The sequence below is a fragment of the Pocillopora damicornis genome, chromosome 11, assembly GCF_964200805.1.
Source record: "Pocillopora damicornis chromosome 11, jaPocDami1.2, whole genome shotgun sequence".
Classification (NCBI taxonomy): Eukaryota; Metazoa; Cnidaria; class Anthozoa; order Scleractinia; family Pocilloporidae; genus Pocillopora; species Pocillopora damicornis.
In genome coordinates this window covers 16,118,900-16,140,728 of record NC_142680.1, presented here as the reverse complement: position 1 = coordinate 16,140,728, position 21,829 = coordinate 16,118,900, and the positions used below count along the sequence as shown (strand labels likewise).

At 37.0% G+C, this 21,829-nt stretch overlaps 4 protein-coding genes across 21 annotated transcripts in view; 2 read left to right on the top strand and 2 right to left on the bottom strand.

Moving 5' to 3' along the window:
• The window catches only part of LOC113671262 (melanopsin), a 1,008-nt gene extending 311 nt beyond the window's left edge, over nt 1-697 (top strand). Inside the window, exon 1 of the mRNA XM_027187466.2 lies at nt 1-697. This exon is cut by the window's left edge and continues 311 nt beyond it. Coding sequence (XP_027043267.2) covers nt 1-697 — 697 coding nt within the window.
• A 3,819-nt stretch (nt 698-4,516) lies between these two features.
• Nucleotides 4,517-7,553, top strand: LOC113671267 (melanopsin). The gene is made up of 2 exons (XM_089186270.1): nt 4,517-4,796; nt 6,300-7,553. Exon 2 carries the CDS (start codon nt 6,362-6,364, stop codon nt 7,415-7,417), a length of 1,056 nt encoding a protein of 351 aa, XP_089042396.1. The 5' UTR covers nt 4,517-4,796; nt 6,300-6,361; the 3' UTR covers nt 7,418-7,553.
• A 2,985-nt stretch (nt 7,554-10,538) lies between these two features.
• Nucleotides 10,539-14,369, bottom strand: LOC113671269 (beta-2 adrenergic receptor). 17 transcript variants are annotated; one of them, XM_089186279.1, is made up of 4 exons: nt 13,933-14,369; nt 12,813-13,639; nt 11,938-11,995; nt 10,539-11,769 (listed from the first exon to the last, which is right to left on the bottom strand). In XM_089186279.1, the coding sequence occupies exon 4, from the start codon at nt 11,742-11,744 to the stop codon at nt 10,722-10,724; it is 1,023 nt and encodes a 340-aa protein (XP_089042405.1). In that variant the 5' UTR covers nt 11,745-11,769; nt 11,938-11,995; nt 12,813-13,639; nt 13,933-14,369; the 3' UTR covers nt 10,539-10,721. The 17 variants fall into 17 exon arrangements, with proteins under 17 accessions (XP_089042405.1, XP_027043277.2, XP_089042402.1 ...); XM_089186280.1 differs by lacking the exon at nt 11,938-11,995 and having other exon boundaries at nt 10,540-11,769; nt 12,813-12,907; nt 13,308-13,639; nt 13,933-14,368; XM_089186278.1 differs by having other exon boundaries at nt 10,540-12,907; nt 13,308-13,426; nt 13,527-13,639; nt 13,933-14,368.
• Nucleotides 14,370-14,382: 13 nt separating this feature from the next.
• Nucleotides 14,383-18,185, bottom strand: LOC113671263 (beta-2 adrenergic receptor). 2 transcript variants are annotated; one of them, XM_089186287.1, is made up of 2 exons: nt 18,053-18,185; nt 14,383-16,702 (listed from the first exon to the last, which is right to left on the bottom strand). In XM_089186287.1, exon 2 carries the CDS (start codon nt 16,649-16,651, stop codon nt 15,665-15,667), a length of 987 nt encoding a protein of 328 aa, XP_089042413.1. In that variant the 5' UTR covers nt 16,652-16,702; nt 18,053-18,185; the 3' UTR covers nt 14,383-15,664. The 2 variants fall into 2 exon arrangements, with proteins under 2 accessions (XP_089042413.1, XP_027043268.2); XM_027187467.2 differs by having other exon boundaries at nt 18,031-18,178.
• Between the last annotated feature and the right edge of the window lie 3,644 nt (nt 18,186-21,829).

The following is a 21,829-nucleotide window of genomic DNA, read 5'->3' as shown; positions in this document are numbered from 1 at the left end:
TATATTCACGATAGCATTGATAGCATTCAATAGATACATAAAAGTCGTAAAACCCACCCTGTACAGAAAAGTATTTCCCAGCAAAAGAGCAGCTCGGCTGTACTGTGTATTCGTGTGGCTGGTTTCCATTTTTCTGGCAACGCCTTATCTTTTTGGATGGTCAGCGGTATCATACCATCAGAAACTTGCCATTTGTATCCCAGAGAACAGTGTATACAAAATAACTAGCGCAGGCGGGATTCTTATCGGACTCACGATCATAATATTTTATTGTAACTTCAAAGTCTACAAAGCTGTCAGAGAAAGCACGAGAAATTTAAACGCGCACGCTGAAGAAAACGGAGTCCGCTGTGCAAATGACTCTTGCCGTTCCAATATGGCCGACCTAAGTGTTTTAAAGACATGTGTCACCGTGGCCTGTTTCTTTGTGTTAACATGGTCTCCAATCTCCATTGTCACCGTCATTTGGACTCTTGGGTTTGATATTCCTCAAACGGTCCATACAACAAGTGCTTACCTGGCGTTCTCCAGTAGCCTTGTAAATCCAATTATATACGGATTTATTAATCCGCAGTTCAAAGTGGCTTTCAAAAAGGCACTGAGTTGTAGTCGTTTTGGAAACGGTAACACAGATCAGAATCACTCAAGGAATGGAGTAAGACGGGGGGTTGCAAGAGGATTAGGGACTGCGGCATAATAGACATTTGTTTTATGTTCAAGACTGAACCGTACTCGCAACTTCCATTTGTTCTTTACTACTTCAGTACAATGTATCACAAGCCTCGGTAGAACTTGCTAAAGGTAGCTACACATCGTTATCGGAATTTATTTTAAGAGCATTTTAACGTTGAATGCAACAAAATTACCAGAGATGTGCGAGGTTTGTTAGTGTTTTCACAGTTTCCCACTTCATCACCTCATTAAGACAAAATAAGAAGGCTGTAGGGTCTGGAAAAAACCGAGTTTTGATATTTTTTGAAATTTTTGTTCTCTCGGAATTGGTTTGTTCATATGATAAGGTAAATAAATACGCAAAGATAGTTTGATAGTTGTCTGGGGATTAAAGTGAAGCTAGAGGCAAACATGAATTTTTTAATTTGTATTACCTTTCCTTAAGTTTTTTTGTATCATCAGCTTTAATTAAATATTTATAAAGCTCGTGTAACAAAATCTAAAAAAAAAAAAAAGAAAAAACTTGCCTTCGTTACTCACATGCATGCTTGTCATTTATACAAGTTCCTCTGTGTAAGGGATAGATTTGTTTGGCCAATAAATGATTACAGCAATTAATATAAATGAATATAAAAAATGTTTGTTTTTCTAGGCGATGATGCTCATTTGGAAACTATGTGGTTTTTGGAGAAAGATATTTTTCGTCTTGTCACAAGCGTAGGACAAAAAAAAAAATTCTGAGTCCCCACGAGGAATCTAACCTCAGACCATCGAAGCTCTGCCATAGAGCCACAGAGACTCTTCGGTGAGCGAGGTCTATTACGAAGTTCATATGACACGCGTCCCACATACTGCTAGGATCACCAATAGTCGATGGCGTCCTGTTTGTAAATAGAATAAGAGCTCGGTAAAGAAATAGAGAAAGATGTTTTTTGTCTTGTCTCGTGACAAGACGAATGACGTATTTCTCTATTTCTTTCGTCTTGTCTCGTAACAAGACGAAAAACATTTATCTATATTTCTTTACCGAGCTCAAAACTTACAATCTCTCTTATTATATGTTTACCTATAATCTGGCATTGATTGGTATTGCCACGGCAGCGATGAACATGCCATTCTGGATAGCGAGCCTATATACAGGAACTTGGAATTTCGGCCAAGTGTGGTGTCAGTTGTGCGGATCTGTTTTTCGATTTTGGTTCATGCCTCCATATTTACGATGAGATTGATTGTCTTTAATCGATGCATAAAAGTCGTAAAACCCAGCTTTTACAAAAGGGTATTCCCCAGTAAAAAAGCAGCTCGGCTGTACTGTGCTCTCGTTTGGCTGCTTTCCATTTTTCTCGCCACACCTTATCTTAGCGGATGGGCAAGGGTATCATATCATACGAAATTCGCCATTTGAAACCAAGAGCCCGATGGAGCGAAACGCGAGATTGGACGGAGATTAGAGACTGCGGAGAATGCGGAGACGACATTTACGCATGAAAACTTATCATCAGTGCTGCTTGCTAGACTAGAGACTACGGCATAACTGACATTCCTTTTTTTTAAAACAAGATTAAATTAAGACAATAAAACTGATTATTAGGACTACATAGGCTGTAGCTGTAAGTTATTCCAGTTTCAGTATTCAAATCAAAAATTAAAGCTGAAAGTGTTTTTCTGCTTTGTTGCTGCAGAGAAAATGCTATGAATGATTTCGACTTTGTGGTACATAGTGTGAGAAAAGCCTGTCAGCTTACTTTCCATGGCTTTTATTTGTTTTGAGGCTGCAAACATTTTAATCTCTAAAGTTGTAGTCCCTTTCTAGAAGTGCTGTGTTTATTATTATTTAAATATTTACGCAGAGCGCGGGAAGGAATATTTACAAACAATTTACGAAACTTACACGTGTCGCAGTCGAATACTTTCATATCAAATCGTTGCTTAATGGTAGCATATTACTAGTTTTTCACATATCCCGTCCCAAAAAAAAAAAAAAAAAAAGATTCATATATATATATATATATAACTTATCGCCATAAAACGCTTCCGAAATATAATGCCTTTCCAGCCACTTTTGGCTTCAAAATGGTTGCAAAAACCGATTAAATATGACCGAAATTATTTTGGGGTAATTTAGTGTTATCAACTGAGTTGATAACGTAAGTTGGCCACCGTAAAGAGTTAAAAGGCTCACGTTTTGAGCGTTAGCCCTTTCGATCAATCGCCCTGACGAAGGGCTAACGCTCGAAATGTCAGCCTAAATTACCCTGTTATGCTCTCCCACCTACGCAGCACCACAGTTTATTTAGAAACTTACCCCCGGAATTATTTTGGATAACTAGCTAGGGATTTCTATCAAGATGATCCTTGATCAGTGTTATAGAAAATGTTTTTGTGCATCTTCACTGTTGTGCATATAGTTAAAGATTAATTTAACCGCTCGTTACAAGTCAGTAGAGTTTCCCAGATGAGTTACTTTCAGTTGAGTGTCAAAAGTCATTCACGTTTGCAGTGTACACACGATGATTGGTCTGAAGAATTGTCGCCAATATCTCGATCAATAGAGTGTAAAAACCAAAATCAATTGCATTCAAAGTCAATCTACCATTCCTTCCTTTAGTTTAACCTAAGAGTTGAATCATCATGATACCCTCAAACTTACATGATAAGTTTGAGCGTAACCCTACAAGCTGGCGAACAAGTCTGAATCACTTCCCATGATCCTCTTGGTCATTCGGAGCTGAAACTGATGTCGAAGTCAATATAGCCATTCTCTTTTGCCTCACAGCCATCTTCGGTAACTTGCTCGTCGTTAGTGTCATTATCACAGAACCCAGAGATTCCAGGCTCCAAAACGTCACCGTGGCGTGGATCTTAATTAAAAAAAGGGTTTGTTTGTTTGTTTGTTTGTTCTGATATATTTCTTTTACAACGAATAATAGATGCAGGTTAGTTAAGTTCGCAAATCAAATGCGTATTGAAAACTGAGGTTAAAATATCATATTACATAAATTGGCGGTGAAGTGCTGTAGAAAAGTGGATGCACGGGGGTGTCGCTGATGGTTTTTATTACCATACGAAACAAAAAAATTGGGACTTGAAGTTAGGAAATCGAGAAAAATTTATATAGTATCTCAGACTTCGGATCTTCATCGAAACGTTTACCGCACGAGGTGAGAGGTTTGTGACACCGTCACATTAAAATATCTCCGTGCTACTTTACCTCCAGCGAATACCAGAAAAGTGTTGAAAAACCTCGAACTTACTTAATTGAAAATCAAATTTAAAGAGAAGAAGAGGGTTTCGTCGTAAGAATTTTCCTGAATTTAATTAACCACAAATCCAGGTGCAATCGTGGAAAATTATGTTTCTAAAGCGGGAACTTTTATAAAATTTTATTTGTAACTTTTTTTAACGACAACATAGCTGAAAAAATAATCCAACATAAGCCAAAGGCGAATGTTAAATGTTCATAAGCCTCTTTGTGAAAGTAAGGCGGAAATTCTGCGATAATTTTGTCGTGCACATCCTAAGAAACATTTAATTTTAGTAATTCCGTGAACCCAGCGCACACTTTGCTAATGCAGCAAAGATATTCATTATATTTTGTTAAGTTTTTTTCTATAATGTTTTTAACGCATCAAAAAACCCTCAGTTTTTGATTGGAAAATTTAGTAAACAAACTGTAATCCCCGACTGAGAATAACATTGCCTACATTTGCAAACCTTTTGTTGTTATTAAGTAGGGATACTTTAAGATATCTAAGAAGTCTTTGAAAAACCCCTAACATCTGTCCAGAGTCCAGTTTCTTTTATATTAAATTTTATGGAAAATTAAAGATTTTAAGAGGGTTTTACCAATCATTTCTTCGATCTATAACAGTCGCAGGCGAGTGAACTACCACTCAATCCTTTTTCAAAGGTAAGAAAAAATGTATTGTGAAATGTCAACCTTTCAGCCTTGAGAAGCTGAAAGGATGGCAATATAAGTCATTGTCGCAAGGATAAGATGCAGTTTTCAGTGTAAATCAGTCTCTCGAAGATATTTTTCCATGAGATATCTTACGAGGATTTTACTAAAAACTTCTTCAATCGTTAACCTGCCAAGTGGAACCACAATTCAATATTTTTCTAAGGTAACGAAAGATAATTTCTTGAATTTTAAAGTTAATCAAAGTGCTCTATGAGCAAACTCGTGAATTGACACATGATTTTTTGGATTATGTTTAATGTTATCTGGTTTAGGGAATTTTGTGGTTGATTGTCGTATCTAGAGTACAAGCAGTAGTTCATTGTTCGCTAATGTAGCAAAGAAACAAAGTAACGTTGGGATAAGAAGGCATTACAATTGAAATGGTCATGCTAGTACATTTGACAAGAGTGGATGATGCCATGTGTTTTAAACGTATATCATTTTTGTTTCTGGTTCAAAAGAAAAGGTTGGAAGTAAATGTGGGTGAAAAGTGAAATTTACTGTCTATCATTGCAAATATTAGAAAATCAAGGCAATACTCTCTTAGGTTTTAGTCACTTGCTAGGCAACTTATAATCGTTAACAAGATATAATTTCATTTCAGGGCTATTTATCAATTTTGTGGTGTATAACTTTCGCATTTTAGTACGTAATACGTAATTTGAATCTTCAAATTGTCTTGAAAATAAAAAGAAAATTGTTCGTTGAAAATTCACTGAAAATCGGTAGCTAAAATTGTTTGTTTTAGTGTTATTTGATTTACGTGTTAACTTGTAATTTCGTCAGTCGCCGGCATCTTTTGTTGCTTCACACAGGAAAAACACACGATACGAAAGGTAATGATCGATTTTGTCCTCAATCTCACGCTATAACAGAAAAAGCTTTTGAACATCTGTAAACTCTGTGCACTTCGTAATAAGTGATATTTTCAATGAATCTTCGGATTGTTTTCAAGTTCAAGGATTGTGAATTACAATTTTATGAAAAACGAAGGTTGTTCTGTTATTTCAGTGTGAATCCTTGCATGCCTGCCAGTCGCTGGCGCCGCTTGTTGAAACTAAAACGAAAAAAAAACACTCTTTTAAGATTATCATTGGCTTCTTTTTCACCCCACCACTATTCTTAGCAACAAAGGTCGCTAAATATCCTAATACAGAATATCCTAAGTATCCTATACAGAATCATTTGTTAACTCCTGATACGACAACAATTCGTGAGTAATTACGGTATTTACACTAGATGGAAATGCACTCTCTTTTAAATCATTTATCTTAAACATATTTTGTGCTAATTCATGTCCATAGCGTCCACGAAAACAATTCACTGATGTTGCAAAAAATGTAAAGACTTCACTTCAATGAAGTTTTGGTTGCTGGCTTGTAAAAACTTTAAAACTTAAACCTTCTCTTCGATTCGAGGCAATTGGTTATTATCTTTTCCTGAAGGCAAAATATGAAAAAAGAAAAAAAATGAAAATGAGATTATTGTTCAGAAAATTACCTGTATAGACTTTGTACAAAGATCCTAATTGAATAGCCCATCGTAAGGTGCCTGAACAGCGCCTTGGATTTAATTTTATATAATTCTCTGCTTTCGCTCAATTTTAGAGGTGAATCATCTTGTTTCAAAACAAATATTTCACATAGTTTGGCGTTTTATTTCCTAGATTACACAATGCCAAGTTGTTTGTTTCAAAAGGAGATTTCTAACCGAAGATAACCTCACTAGATGACGAACATGTCTGAATCAACTTCTCATGATCCTATCGGTCGCTCAAGGACTGAAATTAGCGTCGAAGTGACTATGGCCACTCTTGTTTGCCTCTCAGCCATGTTCGGGAACTTACTCGTTGTGTTTGTCATCAAAAGAGACTCCAAGCTCCATAATGTCACCAACATGTTCATTCACAGTTTGGCATTAACAGACATTGCCATGGCAACGATGTACATGCCATTCTGGATAGCGAGCCTATATACGGGAACTTGGAATTTCAGCCAAGTATGTTGTCAGGTGGCAGGATCAATTTTGCTCATTCTGGCTTATGCTTCCATGTTAACGGTGGGATTAATAGCCCTAAATCGATACATTCAAGTCGTAAAACCCAATTTGTACAAAAAGTTATTTCCCAGTAAAAGAGCAGCTAGTTGGTATTGTGTTCTCGTTTGGCTGGTTGCCATTCTTCTCGCTTTACCTTTTCTTGGCGGATGGGTGGGGATAACATATTATACAAGAAGTAGCATTTGTAGTGTAGAGTCTAGTGTTTACATATTATTGATTGTGGGCGTAGTTATAACCGGAATCATGATCGCAATATTTTATTGCTACTTCAAAATCTACAAGGCCGTGAGAGAAAGCAAGGATATTTTAAAGGCACACGCTGATGGAAACAGAGTCCGCCCATCAAATGATTCCCGCCGTTCAGACTTCACCGACGTGAAAGTTTTAAAGGCGTGCTTTACTGTGGCTTGTTTCTATGTTGTAACATGGACTCCAATTTCCATTATCGCCATCACGTGGAGTGCAGGATTTGACTTTGGACAGCAGCTCAGCACAGCAAGTGCTTTCCTAATGTTCTCGAGTAGTTTTGTTAATCCCTTCATCTACGGAATTATGAATCCGCAGTTCAAACTAGCTTTCAAGATGGCACTTAAATGTGGCTGCTATGGCAGGGGGAATAAAAATCAGAGTCAAACCGGAAATGGTGTAAGACGCGTGGTTGTAATAGGATTAGACTGCATTATAACTGACATTACTTTCATAAGGAACATCACATTTATACAATAAAACTGATGATCAGGATTGTACGATTACGAAATGTTTGAATACAATTAATTATTCTACTTTAATGTCGCCAAAGTAAATGATGTATCGGATGTTTGAATTGTAAATAGTACGTAATAAAGAATCGCGTCTCGCTCTCTGACATTTCTAGGAAAGTCGACATTCCTCGCAGCCAGTTGCAAAATTCATTATGACCTATCTTCAATCTTGACTTAGTTCTACGTCCTCTATGGTATGTCGTATAGGTCTACAGTTATTTCGGATTCACACATATCGACCCAAACTGTTACGCCTTTTTTGACCAAGACCTTTCCATCAACTTTTACTTTTCAAAACAACGCTTTAACATTGGGTTGCTTGGTACTCATGGGCTCTGTTTAAGACCTAAGTGTAATATTCGATGTAAATACAACTCGCCGTAAACACACTGAAACTTCATGAGCTCTAGTGACATGGATAACATTTCTCAAGTGCTATTGAAATGCTTTTCACGTGCCTTTCACATGAATGTCATGAAATTTACATGAGTAGAAAAAGTATACGAGGCAACACAATAATTGTGATAGAAATTCGTATAAGTGTTGCAAGCTAGTACTTTCCTTCTTGAAACATTACATAATGGTACAATATTTACACAGAATTCATGCACCCTGGGTGCTTGTACTCTGCATTCTGTATTTAGCGGTCGATCGTCAAAGCCTGGAAATTCATTCTCCTTAAACACAGTAATTTCCATCTCTATTAAGCGATTACCTTTATTAAGCGGTCGTAATCACCCTTTTCTGAGTCCCAGAGGCCTGTTTCTATTGTCTTCTACCTGTATTGAACGGTCACTTAAAGCAGAAATACTCAAATAAAATTAAGAAAAGCTCTCGAGTATATTTAATCCATAATTATCCCCTAGAATCAATGCTAATGATATTTTTGAGCGGGTTTTCCTACATAAAACTAATTCAATCTCTATTAAGCGGCCACAGCGCCATTCCCCGCGGGTGACTGCTGAATATGGGTTTGGAGGTAGCTTTACAATTCATTACCACTAGTCAAGAGGAATTCGAGTACAGCCTGCTAAAAAGCCCCAGAGGAGTGAGCATGGGCAAACGATGGTCTTCTTTCTTCCTTTTTTGGTTAGAAAACTTTAGTTTTTCTTTCTTATTGATGTTCTCAAGGCTAATGGAACAGGAATACTCGGAGGAGAGAAAAAGGAAAAGCACTTAACAAGCCCTCAACATTTTTTCACTGCAAAACACTGAAAACTAACAAAATACGATTTGAGTTCTGCTAACGGCCCTGGGCTACATGGCTGTTCTCTTCAAACTACCAATACAGCGCAACACAACCATAAATATTATAGTATACCAAGAAAGCATAACAACTCTTGATCAAGACATCAAGTTCTTGAAATATTTCGCATAGTTTTAGCAGCAGGAAGCCGCTACTAAGGCTTAAAAAATCGATTGGTTTATCTTAAATCTAAAGCCCGCATAATTAAAACCGCTGTGCTTGTTTTTGGAAACAGAAATGATGATGAGTTCTGTTAACTTTGGGTAAATGTTGTTTTATTCAGATGGCTGTTGCTATTTACACTGGGGCTTTTTAATTGTTTTCAAGCTCACGTCTCACTCCATTTCTTATTCGATTCTGATTCGTGTCCCGGGCATCATAGTAACCACATTCAAGTGCATTCTTAAAGGTCAGTTTGAACTGTAGATTCATAGTCCCATCGATACATGGATTTACCAGACTGCTCGAGAACATCAGAAAAATGCTTGCTGTACAGGCCTTTTGTGCAACATCAAAGCCGGCTCTCTGCGTGACGGCAATAATGGAGATTTCAGTCCACGTTACAATATAAAAAAGGCACAGAGAAGCATGTCTTTGAAACTTTTACGTCAGTGGTATTTGAACCGCGAGAATCATTTGAGGAGCAGACTCTATTTTCTTTAAAATGGGCACCGCGATTTTTCGTATTTTCTTTACAGCTTTGTAAATTTTGTAGTAGCAATAGAATATCACGATCATGACACCGATAAAAACTACGCCTATATTTAATGATATGAATAAAGTGAACTCCGCAGTAAAAATGCCAGTTCTTGTGCGATATGATATCCCTACTTATCCACCAGGAAAAGTAATGGCGAGCAGAATGGCAACCATCCAAATAAGCCGAGTCGAGCTGCAATACAGCCGAGCTGCGCTTTTCCTAGGAAAAACCTTTTTTGCACAGGGAAGGTTTGACGACTTGTTTGCATCGATTAAGGGCTATCAATCTCATCGTTAACATGGAGGCATAACTAAAATAAGGGAAACTGATACAGCCACTTGACAACACACTTGACTGGAATCCCAGTATTTGTGCACAATTTTTTGAAGTATCAGGAGTAAAGAGACGCCTATCTTAATGCACCCCCAGTGTTTCCCATTTTAAAATTCTTCTTCTTCAAGAGAGAGAATTACGATAAAGACAATAATTTTTCTTTATATCCTTTTAGCTCCTCAATTATGTTGCCGTCGAAAGGGATTGAGTTATGGTTCCACTAACCAACAGTTGCAATGATCAGTAAAATCCTCTCAAGTGCTTTTATCTTCATAGCAATTTGATTAAAAAAGACACTAAACCCTTCTAGAAAGGTGTTAACTCTGTCTGAGACTGTTCATGCATCCCTACTTAAGATCAAAAAAGGGTTTCCAATTATATTATATTATTCTCAGTCGAGCGATCACATGTCATTTTTTAACCTTTTGCGTTCGGCAAATGGGCTTTGTTTGATGGGTTGAAAATATCTGGGAAAAATATAAGGAGAATAAAGTTTAATAACTCTCCCATTCTACTCTTTCGTTATCTTCGTGTCATAAGCAAAGTTTGCGCTACCTTCACAAATTGATGAACGTTTCGTAGAATTGACGAGTTTCCGTCAAGACGTGGCTTAAGGAAAATTAACATACGCTTCCGGCTGGATACTCCCTTTTGGCTCTTTATCGTTAATCGTTAAAAATAAAGGCTACAAAAGTTAACGCCTTTAAAAGATAAGCTTTTCTGTGAATACGATTTGATTTTGGTTCATGAAAAAGTCCAGAAAATGCGTCTTTTTTCGACTAGACCTTTTCTTGTCTGTTATTATTTTGATAATAAATTAAGGGCTCGTTATCGTTCATTTCAACTTCAAATCTAAATCAGTTTCTTTATTTACAGTACGCTCAATACAAAGTGTATAATATTCGGAAATTGATTGTGTACCATCAACTATTAAAATGAAATATCAGTTTAAATGATTAGATTCACAAAGGCATTTCTATCGCTGGATGATCAATTATGCTGTGTAAATATCGTCCAATTTCTACCTGTCATCTCAACTACTGCAACTCGATTCCTTGACAGATTCTGATTTGGGTCTGAGTTACCATAGCGACCAAAACTGAGTGCCCTCTTGAAAGCCACTTTGAACAGCGGGTTCACAATGCCGTAGATAAATGGATTTACCATGCTACCCGAGAACTTCAGGAAAATGCTTGCTATATGGACCGTTTGAGGTACATCAAACCTAAAATTCCAAGTAACGATAATAATGTAGACTGGAATGTACGTTATCACAAAAAAACAAGCCACAGTGAAGCATGCATTTAAAACTCTTATCTCAGTGATATTAAAACGGCCAGTATCATTTAAAGAGCGGATCCCGTTTCCTTCAGCGTGTGCGTTTAAATTTTCTGTGCTTTGTCTTACAGCTTTGTAGATTCTAAAGTGACAATAAAATATCATAATCATGACTCCGTTAATAATCACCCCTGCACTAGCTAATCCGTATGCAGTGTGCTCAGAGGAACATATCAAAAGTCGCATGTGAAATTTTATTCCTGCCCATCCACTCAGATAAGTTATGGCCATTAAAACTGCAACCAGCCAAATGAAAATGCAATACATCTGAGCTGCTTTTTTATTGGGGAATACTTTTTTATACAGGGTGGGTTTTACGACCTTCATGTATCGATTGAAGGCTATCAATCCCATCATTAGTATGGAGGCACAACCCAAAAAATTAAAAGTTGATCCTGCCACCTGACACCACACTTGGCCAAAATTCCAAGCTCCCGTATATAGGCTCGTTATCCAGAATGGCATGTCTATCGTTGCCGAGACGATGTCAGTCAACGCCAAATGATGAATGAACAGGTTGGTGACGTTGCGGAGCCTGGAATCTCTGTTGACAACATAAAGAACCAGCAAGTTACCGAACACTGCTGTGAGGCAAATGAGAATAGCCACAGTGACTTCGACCTCTATCTCGGTTCTGGAACGACCAAGAGGATCATGGGAAGTTGTTTTAGACATCCTTGTCAGTTTGAAAGGTTATGCACTGTTGAAAAAAAATGTTTTAGAAAAGAACTTGTCATGTGGAACCTCGATAAAGAAATACAGCCAACCTACGATAAATGTAGCATTTGTATCATGATGACTCAACTCTTAGGTTTACCAAAAGCGAGAAATTACAGACTCAGATTTGAAGACAAACTCAGAAACACACCTTGCGACTGGCTTTGTTTGGCCTCTTGATAGTCGATAGAATGCATGGTTTAAATTCTCTAGACCAATCAAAGATTGAATTGAAACAATATATCTTAATTTGACACTACAATCAATTAAAAATTCCTCTCTCAACGGAAATTATCGAGGATTTTGTAGATAAATTTGGCTGTACATACAATTATCCCATTTTATGATATTTCTGTGTAATGGATTTTAAATTAACTTTAGCTCTATTATTAGCACCTTCTGTATTTTTGAAAAAATATAACCTTTCGATATCTGGAATTCGATTGTACATTGTTATAGAATATGCACCAGGTATACACCCAATGAGAGAGCTGCCGGACTAGGGATCAGATTGTCAGAGTTCCTCCTTAACTCCATTGATTCATGGAGTGTCACGATTACTAAGATGCTCTAAGTGGACCAACGATTGTTGAGATGGCGATTACGTTCTCAAGCTTGCCGGTTTTTCTTGTTTTGTACGTCCTAAATAAGTCATGTGTCCCACAAAAAGGTAAAAAAAAAAGGATTTATCAAACGAATATGATACTCACACTCACGTAAACGAACATCCACTGTTGATTTGCTGAGTTACGCTCATTTTAACGCACTCTGAGGAAATTGTGCCTCGGAAACGGAAACGGTCATAAACAATATATTTTCATTCTCGAAAACCGGCAAATTCAAAATTTGCAACTAAAACTGCGAAAAGGAAACCGATAAATATTCTCATTTCAGAAGCTGGTTGTAACGATGGACGACGAAAAAGAATAAGATCATTCACCAGGCAAGATTCATGATGATCTGGAAACCTCTCAATTCATGTTTAATTTATCAGGAGTTAACAAAATATTATTCAAAGATACTCACACTTATTTTGACGCACATCTATCGGAGATCATAACTTTAAGCACTTTTCAAGGCATCCCGAATATCCAGTGGCTTACTGAGATGGTATCTCTTATCTTGGAAAAAAACAATTTGTGATGAAGACAACAACTTTTCTGGGCGGCAATGACTTACCTTGCTGTTCTTTCAGCTTTTTATTAAGAGAAATATTCTTTTGTTGCCGGCGTTTCAAAGTGATTGAATTGTGGTACCACTCCAGAACCAAGGTAGTAAATTGAGGAAGAGATCAGTAAAAACCTTTTAAAATCATTTGACCCTTATGAACAGCTGTTAAGGGTCTCTGAGACTACTTCCAATCGGTGAATCTCACCGAAAATGAAAAAAAAAGGGACCTTACCTTAATAAATAAGCCGGCAAGGCCATCGATCTTTTGGCGATAGCTTTAGATTATTACAATGAAGCAATGGAAATTTACCAAATATTTGTAATTGGCTTTTTTTCATGAATTTCAGTTACCTTCTATTTAGATATGCTAATGATCCGTACTTGATATCACCAAAAGGTTTGCATATAAAGGCGGTTGATTAAGTCGGGTGGTTACAGCTGTTTTCTTTATAATTTTTTGCAGGGTTTGTCTAATGTATGAAGAAGATCACAAGAAGTCAGGACGAAAGCGAGTGTAATAAACCTCCTGACGCATTCGAAAACACATGAATATTAAATCAAGTTTTATACCATATAGTAGGAGAGGTCTGCGGTGTTATCTTTTAAGGACCAATTTGGGTTCAAGCAGCTTGAAGTTGCTGCTATGAAATGGTCTTTGCCATATTCTTTTCAAGCCAGTGATCCTAACAAATAAAGAACGAAATAATTTTAAAATCTAGGTTTTCCTCGTCGAAGGCGGTTCGTGGATGGATATTTCGAAAAAGTCCCTCTATCTGGTCGGCGGCACTATAAACTGCACCCACTAAAAGATCTACTTCCTCAAGATTACGTCGATGTAGAATGAAAAAAAAAAAAAACCTGGTAAATCGGCTAACGAAAATTGTATTTTTTTGAGTCTCAGGTGAACTTCAGATCTCCTTGGACAAAACAACACTGACTTGCGTGAATAGACACACGAGTCTTTAAAAATACTCACCCTCATGTTAACGAATATCCATTGGCAATGGGTATGTTATACCCTTTTCAGCACATCCTAAAGAACTCGTAACCGGCAGGAAGCTTTAGGAAAAAGATATTGCTTATCTTAAAATAGCTCTTAACGAGATTTACTTACGATGGCGGTGTTGTTGTAGAGGAATTATATTATCCTTTTATTCAGAGACGGTACCAAATTGGGAATACAATCACTAAATCCTTCAAAAAATATTTTGTTTTTGCCGCAGGATATCTAAATGTAAAACACCTGCAATCAAAAGAATCATAAGCTCCTATTTGTGATAGAAAATATTACTTCGAATTTAACGATAAATCATCAGAAATACAGTTTGACCAGTCAAGCAAATGATATCTTTACGATAACAATTTATTAATTGCCTTTTTCGTAAATTTCGTTCTGTTGTATCCCGGTCACGTCGTTCGTAATTAGCTCTAAAAAAAGGGTCTGAAAATATGGACGATGTGATTCAGTCGAGCGCTATTCGCTGAGTTTTCTTTTTCTTTAACTCATAGGTAGCGCGAATGTTTCGCATAAACGGGTTTGTATGATGTGGAAATACATCACAGAAAATAAATCTTCTTAGCGCAAATGTTTCGCAAAAACGGGTTTGTATGATGTGGAAATACCTCACAGAAAATAAATTTCCTTCTTCTCGACGGTAATTTTTTTAATTACTTTTTTCCTGTACATCCTCAAAAGACGTTTAGAAATTCAATGAACCCAGCCCAAGCTCTGCTAATAAAGCAAAGATGACTCAAGCCTAGATTTCCAGTGTTCATGGCACTGAGTTTCTATTTCATTTATTTTTTTTCATTTTTACAATTTTTTTAATTCTCCAAACATATGCTATAAGAGCTGTACATTCGCAATCGCTTCGAAACACTATTCTACATATGTATTTCCAATATATATGCGCCTGTTAAAATGAATTCAAAGTCCCTTTTTACATCACTTGAAGAGATTTTAGCGCCAATAACTCACTAATTACATCTTGAATTTTAGAGAAAATGAAAAGCTTTCGAGAAATTGTACTTATAACCATCTTAATTTAAAGCCGACCCTGTGTATAATCTAATTCCCTTCAAAGCTTGCAATCGATTTTCAACTGGTAGAAAATATTATTCCTCAAGCTGAAAGACCTGTTATCGCAATCCCTGGTCAATCTCTTCCGTAGGGTTTTCAAACTGAAAATACTTCGGCGATTTTCCAGAGTTTTTGTTTTCTCCTAAGCGCTAAACTGACAGAAGTCACATTATTTCTGGTAGTGAGGGTTGAGGTTTAGATCCATCTTATGGGAGTCGAGACGATTATTATTCATTTAAATTTCAAATTAAAGCAAAAATCAATACTTTTTTCGCTCTGATATTGAAAAGAAAAACCAACGAAAAATGAGTTTTCAGCTGAAGTTTCACTAATCGAAAAATCACAACCAAACAAACAAAAATAATACAAAAATTGAAATTTCTGCATCACCATATAATTGGAAGAGCATAGCTGCCATTTTTTTCTTCAGTTGCTGATGAAAATTTTTACAAAGCACGCTATTTACATTAAGCAGCAAGAAGACTGACTTCACTGCAGTTTAAACCTCAGCACCTAGATATGTTTCTTATCATTTAGACTGCTGATAAATATTGTTACCGCCGCGTAACTATTCTTTTCATATGACTATTGTCATCGACGCTGCTCATTGTGATTCTACCAGACGCTATTATCCTACTCTATTCCTTGAGTGACTCTGATCTGTATTTTCGTTACCATACCAACCACAGCTGAGTATTCTTTTAAAGGCCTGTTTGAATTGCGGATTCATAAACCCATAGATAAATGGATTTACCACACTACCCGAGAACATCAAGTAAACACTTACTTTAGAGAACTTTTGTCCAACAGCAAACCTTGAAATGCCGGTGCCCGCGAAAATGGAGACTGGGCACCATGTTATCACATAAAAACAAGCTACGGTGAAGCATACTTTTGAAACTTTGACGTCGGTGATGTTGGAACGGCGAGAATCATTTGAAGAGTGGGCTCCATTCCCCTCAGCATGGGCATTCAAATTATCCGTGCTTTCTTTCACAGCTTTGTAGATTTTGTAGTAGCAGTAAAATATTGCGATCATAACTCCGCAAGTAAACACAGGCCCAGTAAATGTTGGGTATGCATATGACATGAGCTTACATTGATTAAGTTTCTCATCATATGAAAATCTTACCCAACTAGTAAGAAGAGGTATATCGAGAAGGATGGAAAACAGCCAAACGAGAACACAATACATCCGAGCTGCTCTTTTGCTGGGGAATAATTTTCTGTAAAGGGTCGGTTTTAGGACCTTTATGTATCGATTAAAAGCTATCAATCCCATCGTGAATATGGAAGCATAAGCCAAAATGAACAAAATTGATCCAGTCATCTGACACCACACTTGACTGAAATTCCAAACTCCTGTGCACAGGTTGGCAATGTGGAATGGCATATATATCGTCCCCATGGCGATGTCAGTCAATGCCAGATTAAGTATGAACAAGTTGGTGTCATTACGAAGCCTGGATACCTTGTTAACAACATACACAACAAGTGAGTTACCGAACGTGGCTGAGAGGGAAATGAGAATAGCCACAGTCACTTCAATGACAGCAGTTTCAGCCCGGTAGTCACCAAAAGGATCATTCGAAGTCGATTGAGACATGTTCGTCATCTTGTTGGGTTACGCTTGGCAGAATAGCGTTTCGCAATAATGATACTTAACCTAGTGGAAAAAACAAAACAAAAAACAGTCCACCTATGTTAAAGGCAGCAAGGGCAACGTTTTTGCAAAGATTTATCATTGTAAATGGTGAGTCACTAGAGAAAAAAAATATTAAATCACGATTCACGCGAAAAAAAAATCGCCCAACCACGCTTCACGTAAAAGGAATAGTTGACTCTTTGATTAGACAAGAGGGATCTGGCGTTCAAATTTAGTCCACTCTTTGTTTATATGCTTTTCGTACTCATTCCTTGACCATCAGGCGCTGTGAAGGAGTTAGGTAATTAGAGTCGCTCAGAAAATTTGAGTCGAAGCTAGTTGAAATACTCCAGTCAATTTTCGAATGGCCTGCCTCGTTTCCTAATGCTTTGACAAAACTTCAGCTCAATACCTTTCGGAACAAGTATGTTAGTATGCTTGCCTTTAGTATTATTACCTTTAGGCTATGCTGTTATTTTATGTCATGTGCAATATCACTGGGGCAATTCAAGTATTTTCACGATGAAAAATAAACAGCTTTTTTGAGGCAATACAACCCAAAAGGAAGCTCATTTATTGATTAAAAAATTTATTTCTCGAAAATGAAAAATTTAACAAACTGTTCTGCAGCATCTTATTTTATGATATTTCACTGTCATTATGATCTTTAAGTGATTAGACTCATTCAACTTTGGGGTTTTGTTAAAAGATTGAAATCAATTAAATAAGTCTTTAAAATCTTCTGAGAGCTTAGTTATGATGTTTGACCACAGACTCTTCTTAGAACTTTTGTCCTGTACCACATAGATTTAGCTACATTTATACCCGAACTCCTTAAAAGACATGAATAATTAAAACTACAGCTTTCATCATTCTTTACGTGCTTAATATGTAACTGTGTTAAAAGTCCTGAGATTGCAGCGATTGGGTCTAAGAGAGCATTTGTATCTTACTACTGTTATTATCATTATAGCTATTATTATTATTATCATCATCATTATTTTTTATCATTTTTAATTATTCATTTAATAATTTTTATCAACCGATATATGTAAAATAATGGCAAAGTCTAAATGCGTCTCAAACAATGGGTTAAATGTTGGAAATTTTAATGTCTGTCTCACTCGCTGTTGTCAAAAGCAGATGAGACTATTGGAGTTCGTCCATGCCTCTCTTTTTTTCTTGATTGTCATAGTCACTTCTAACTGATTACAAGTTCATCAGCGATTGCTGTGATGGCTATTTCCATCTCAGAGGAAATTTCGTTTTTGTGTCTGAGATAAACTGCGATTCCCCTAGAGGAATTAAAACTTGAAGGATTTTACCAAATAATATTCACTGATACTTACACAAATGTTGACAAACACGTACTAGTGATCAATGTGTTAACTGCGGATCCCTTGGAGGAAGGAATGCTTATCTGGAGGAGTTAACAAACGAATCTTCACAGATTCTCTCTTTCATGCAAAGTGACATCCAGTGTGGTAATGGTTGAGATATAAGCTGTTGAACGCACCCTCAAGAACTAGTGGCCAACAAGATTGGGTGAGAAATAAATATCTATCATTTTGAGCTAGTCTTCACGATAATGACTTATCTAGGCGATAATGACAGATCTTATATCTTCTTAAGCTTTTCATCTGAAGAAATTTTCTTTTGTTTCTTTTTGCTTTTAAATATTGGTTCAACTCTGCCACCGTTATAAATTCAGGACGCCAATAGTAAAACGCCACGGAAATCTTAAATTTTCTATAAAATGTAATGAAAAGGAACTTGACATTTATTGATAGCTGTTAAGGCTATCGGATTCCACTTGCAATCAATTAGATGTTAGCTTTAACTCCTTTATTACTAATAGGAAAAAGGTCCTCGAATTTAACAATGAAATATGAGATACAAATTTTGAGGTCAAAGCGATTTATCTTTTCTAGAGTATTTCAGTTTACGCCATCTAGGAAAAACATTATGAATATCTTTCCGAAACTTTAACTGAGGTGCTATTCAGGCAAATCAGAGTGTTCATAAATCACGTGATTTAGAATATAGTCGATGTGATTCTCGATCAATCAAGTGCTTTGTGTTCCAATATTTTAGATCGTCGTTTAGAGAAATTTCCACCACTTACTGGATTTATGTCTGTCGCGTTACAAATATCATAACACATAACACCATTAACAAAGCGTGGGTTCCTAGCAATTACCACCAAATTCTAATAATAATAATAAAAAATAAAAAAACTCAATGCAGCTTACTGGGAAATACTTTTCTATAAAAGCTGGCTATTACGACCTGTATTTTTCTATCGAAGGGTATCAATGCCTTAGTTATATTGTGTCCATATGAAATGGACACAATTGATAATGACGCCTGACACCGCACTTGGCCGCAATTTTAAAGTCAGCTTGTAAGTTTACACCCGATGTAAAAAAATATCTCCTGGAGAATAACTTGTTGTATGAAATCTAGATATATAGAAACCCAGGCAAACTATCTTAACGGTTCCGTTTGTATCATAATGATTCAACTTGAAAGAATGAAATCAAGCAATCGTAGATTCATAGTTAAAATCGAGACTGGTTATGGTTTTGCATTGTGTTCGTTGATGGATTGGTGCGAATTTTCTAGACAAATCTGCGAGCGTGGTGCCGATTGGGTGCAAGCGTAATGATTGATTTTTACTCAATTGAGAATTGGCGTCCCAGGGAAACAATCAAGAATTATGTTGTTGAGATAATCTTCTTATTGGGAAATTTTCGGCCAGTCATTGCACAAATTGTTAACCATGAAGCATGGATCTGAGAGCAACGGATGCATCGTGTAAGAACTTGTTTTTTTTTTCTTTTTTAAGTCCAGGATAAACTGTGGATCCCCTGAACAGAATAATACTGAGCTGAAGGAATTAACAAACAAGTCTTCACAAAATGATAATCACACTAATGTAAACGAACACCTAGTGGTGATGACTGTGATATGACATTTTTAGCCCATTCATAAGAACTCTTCTCTGACGAGACGAGTTCTTCATGATTAGGAAATAGGTGTTACGGACTTTTAAATCTTCGTTGAAGAAATTAATTTGCGTTGCGGAAAAACTTAATGCTAATCGGTGAAAATGACAGCGCTTTACTAACTTTAGTCTCTTGCTGCTGTATAGATACTATTGTAAATAATTAAATCTTTTCTTTTCGGAAAAATCCATATGGGAACCCTCGATGTCCTTATACAGCCCTCAAGGCTTTCAAAAATTCGGAAACCACTCGCAATTAGTGAATGAAAAGCTTTAAAATCTCGATTAGAGATGGGAAAATCGACTGAAATAAGGTTTGAAAAGGGAAGCCATCATCTTTTTATGATAATTTCAGTGTTCCAAGAGAGGATCTTCTATTACGAGCAATTCATACAAGAACAAAAATTCACAAATTTTCCAATTTCCTTTTTGGTAAATTTCTGTTCCTTGGGGATGAGTTTATGTTCCGTAGATTAGCACTAATAAGAAGATATGTCAATTAAGCCGATGCGATTCGCAGTCAAGCGTTCACAACTTTTTTTGTTGTTGTTATTTTTGTTGTTATTATTATAATTATTATGATTAAAATTATTATCTTTCTGACACGGTTAGATGCTTCTTTGGTTTAAATATTTAACGAATGTAACCGCGAAGTTACGATTCAATTTCGACACTCCTGTCTGGTGACAGTTAGTAAACCAGCTTTCCAGAGTCAGTTGTTGAAAGTAGTTGGTGCTGTAGGTTAGGCATTGCGCAGCGTCCCAGTCAATAGTGTGGTTCGTAAGTCGGTGATGTTCAGCAATGTGATTGTTGACATCACCCTTCCTCGTCGCTCGTTTGTGTTCAGTCAGTCTAGTTGTGAGGTTTCTGCCAGTCTCACCGATGTAGGTAACGTGGCAGTCGGAGCAATTGATCTTATAAACTGCTCCTTGTCATTTCCTCGGTTCGTCTTGGTCTTTGACGTTAGTCAGCAACTGACGTAGTGTGCTAATGGGTTTGTGAGCGGCGCGGATATTAAATGGCTGTAGGATGCGCGAAACGTTCTCAGATATACTCTTTATATGCGGTAGAGTTGCTGTAGTCGTGGGAGTTGCGTTGTCGTTAGCTTTGGTAATAGTAATAGGTCTGTGAGTGTTTCGTCGGATGAAGTCTTGGTTATAATTGAAAAACACGGTCAAGGTACTTGTTCTCGTCGGATAAGCTGTCTGTGGTGTTGCACACTAGTTGCGTTCGTCGCGTGAGAGTCCTTGTAGTTGTGGCTTGGTGTGATGTCGGGTTGTAGGATGACTCGTCCAGTAATCTGTCGGTATGTGCCGCTTTCCTGTAAACTGTTGTCCGTAGTGAGTTGTCGTCACGGCTTACCAGGCAGTCTAGAAAAGTTAGTTAACCATTTTCTTCTACCTCTCTGGTAAACTGTATGTCAGTGTTTTGTGGTGGTGGAAAGCCTCGATTTCGTCGAGTGGTACGGCGGTGAGAGTATCGTCAACGTAGCGTAACCAAAGAGGTAATTTAGTGTTAACAACTGAGTTGAAAACGTAAATTAGCCACCGTAAAAAAAAAACTGACGTTTCGAGCGTTAGCCCTTCGTCAGAGCGATTGTACCGTGTAACTGTTTGTAGTGTCTACTGTAGTACTGAAAGTAAGTTGGCGTAAGGCGCAGGTTAAGTAAGTCCATAATGCCCTCTGTCGGTAGCGGTAGAGGATCGGTAGATTGTCGGATTGTAGTCTCAGTACATTGTAGTGTCAGTTAAAGTGGAATACTTGTAAAAAGCGATTTCACATCAAACGACACCAGTTTGTAGTCGTCTAATATCTGTACAGTCTTGGTGGCACTAACTAAAAGTATTTGTTTGATTTGTTTTTATCCTCAATTTATTAGCAAAGACTGCACTATGTTCATAGAATAACTAAACGTTTCATCAGGATGTGCACGACAAATACTTCATATCAGTACAGCCAAAATTTAAAAGAAGGAAGTTTAAGGACATTTAGTTTAGATTTCGCTTTCAGCTAATTTTTCCGGTCATTCATACACGTTTGCTTTAGGCGCCTCATATGAATTTCGCTTCACTGTACCACATTCTTTGTTTCTCGCGTTAATATAGCAGAGAAAAGAAAAGGTTTTCAGCTACTTTTCAGTC

What these genes read in the sequence shown, in the direction of transcription:
- LOC113671269 (XM_027187476.2), bottom strand. Translation starts at nt 11,744, where the DNA reads ATGTCTAAAACAACTTCCCATGATCCTCTTGGTCGTTCCAGAACCGAG.
- LOC113671263 (XM_089186287.1), bottom strand. Translation starts at nt 16,651, where the DNA reads ATGACGAACATGTCTCAATCGACTTCGAATGATCCTTTTGGTGACTAC.
- LOC113671267 (XM_089186270.1), top strand. Translation starts at nt 6,362, where the DNA reads ATGACGAACATGTCTGAATCAACTTCTCATGATCCTATCGGTCGCTCA.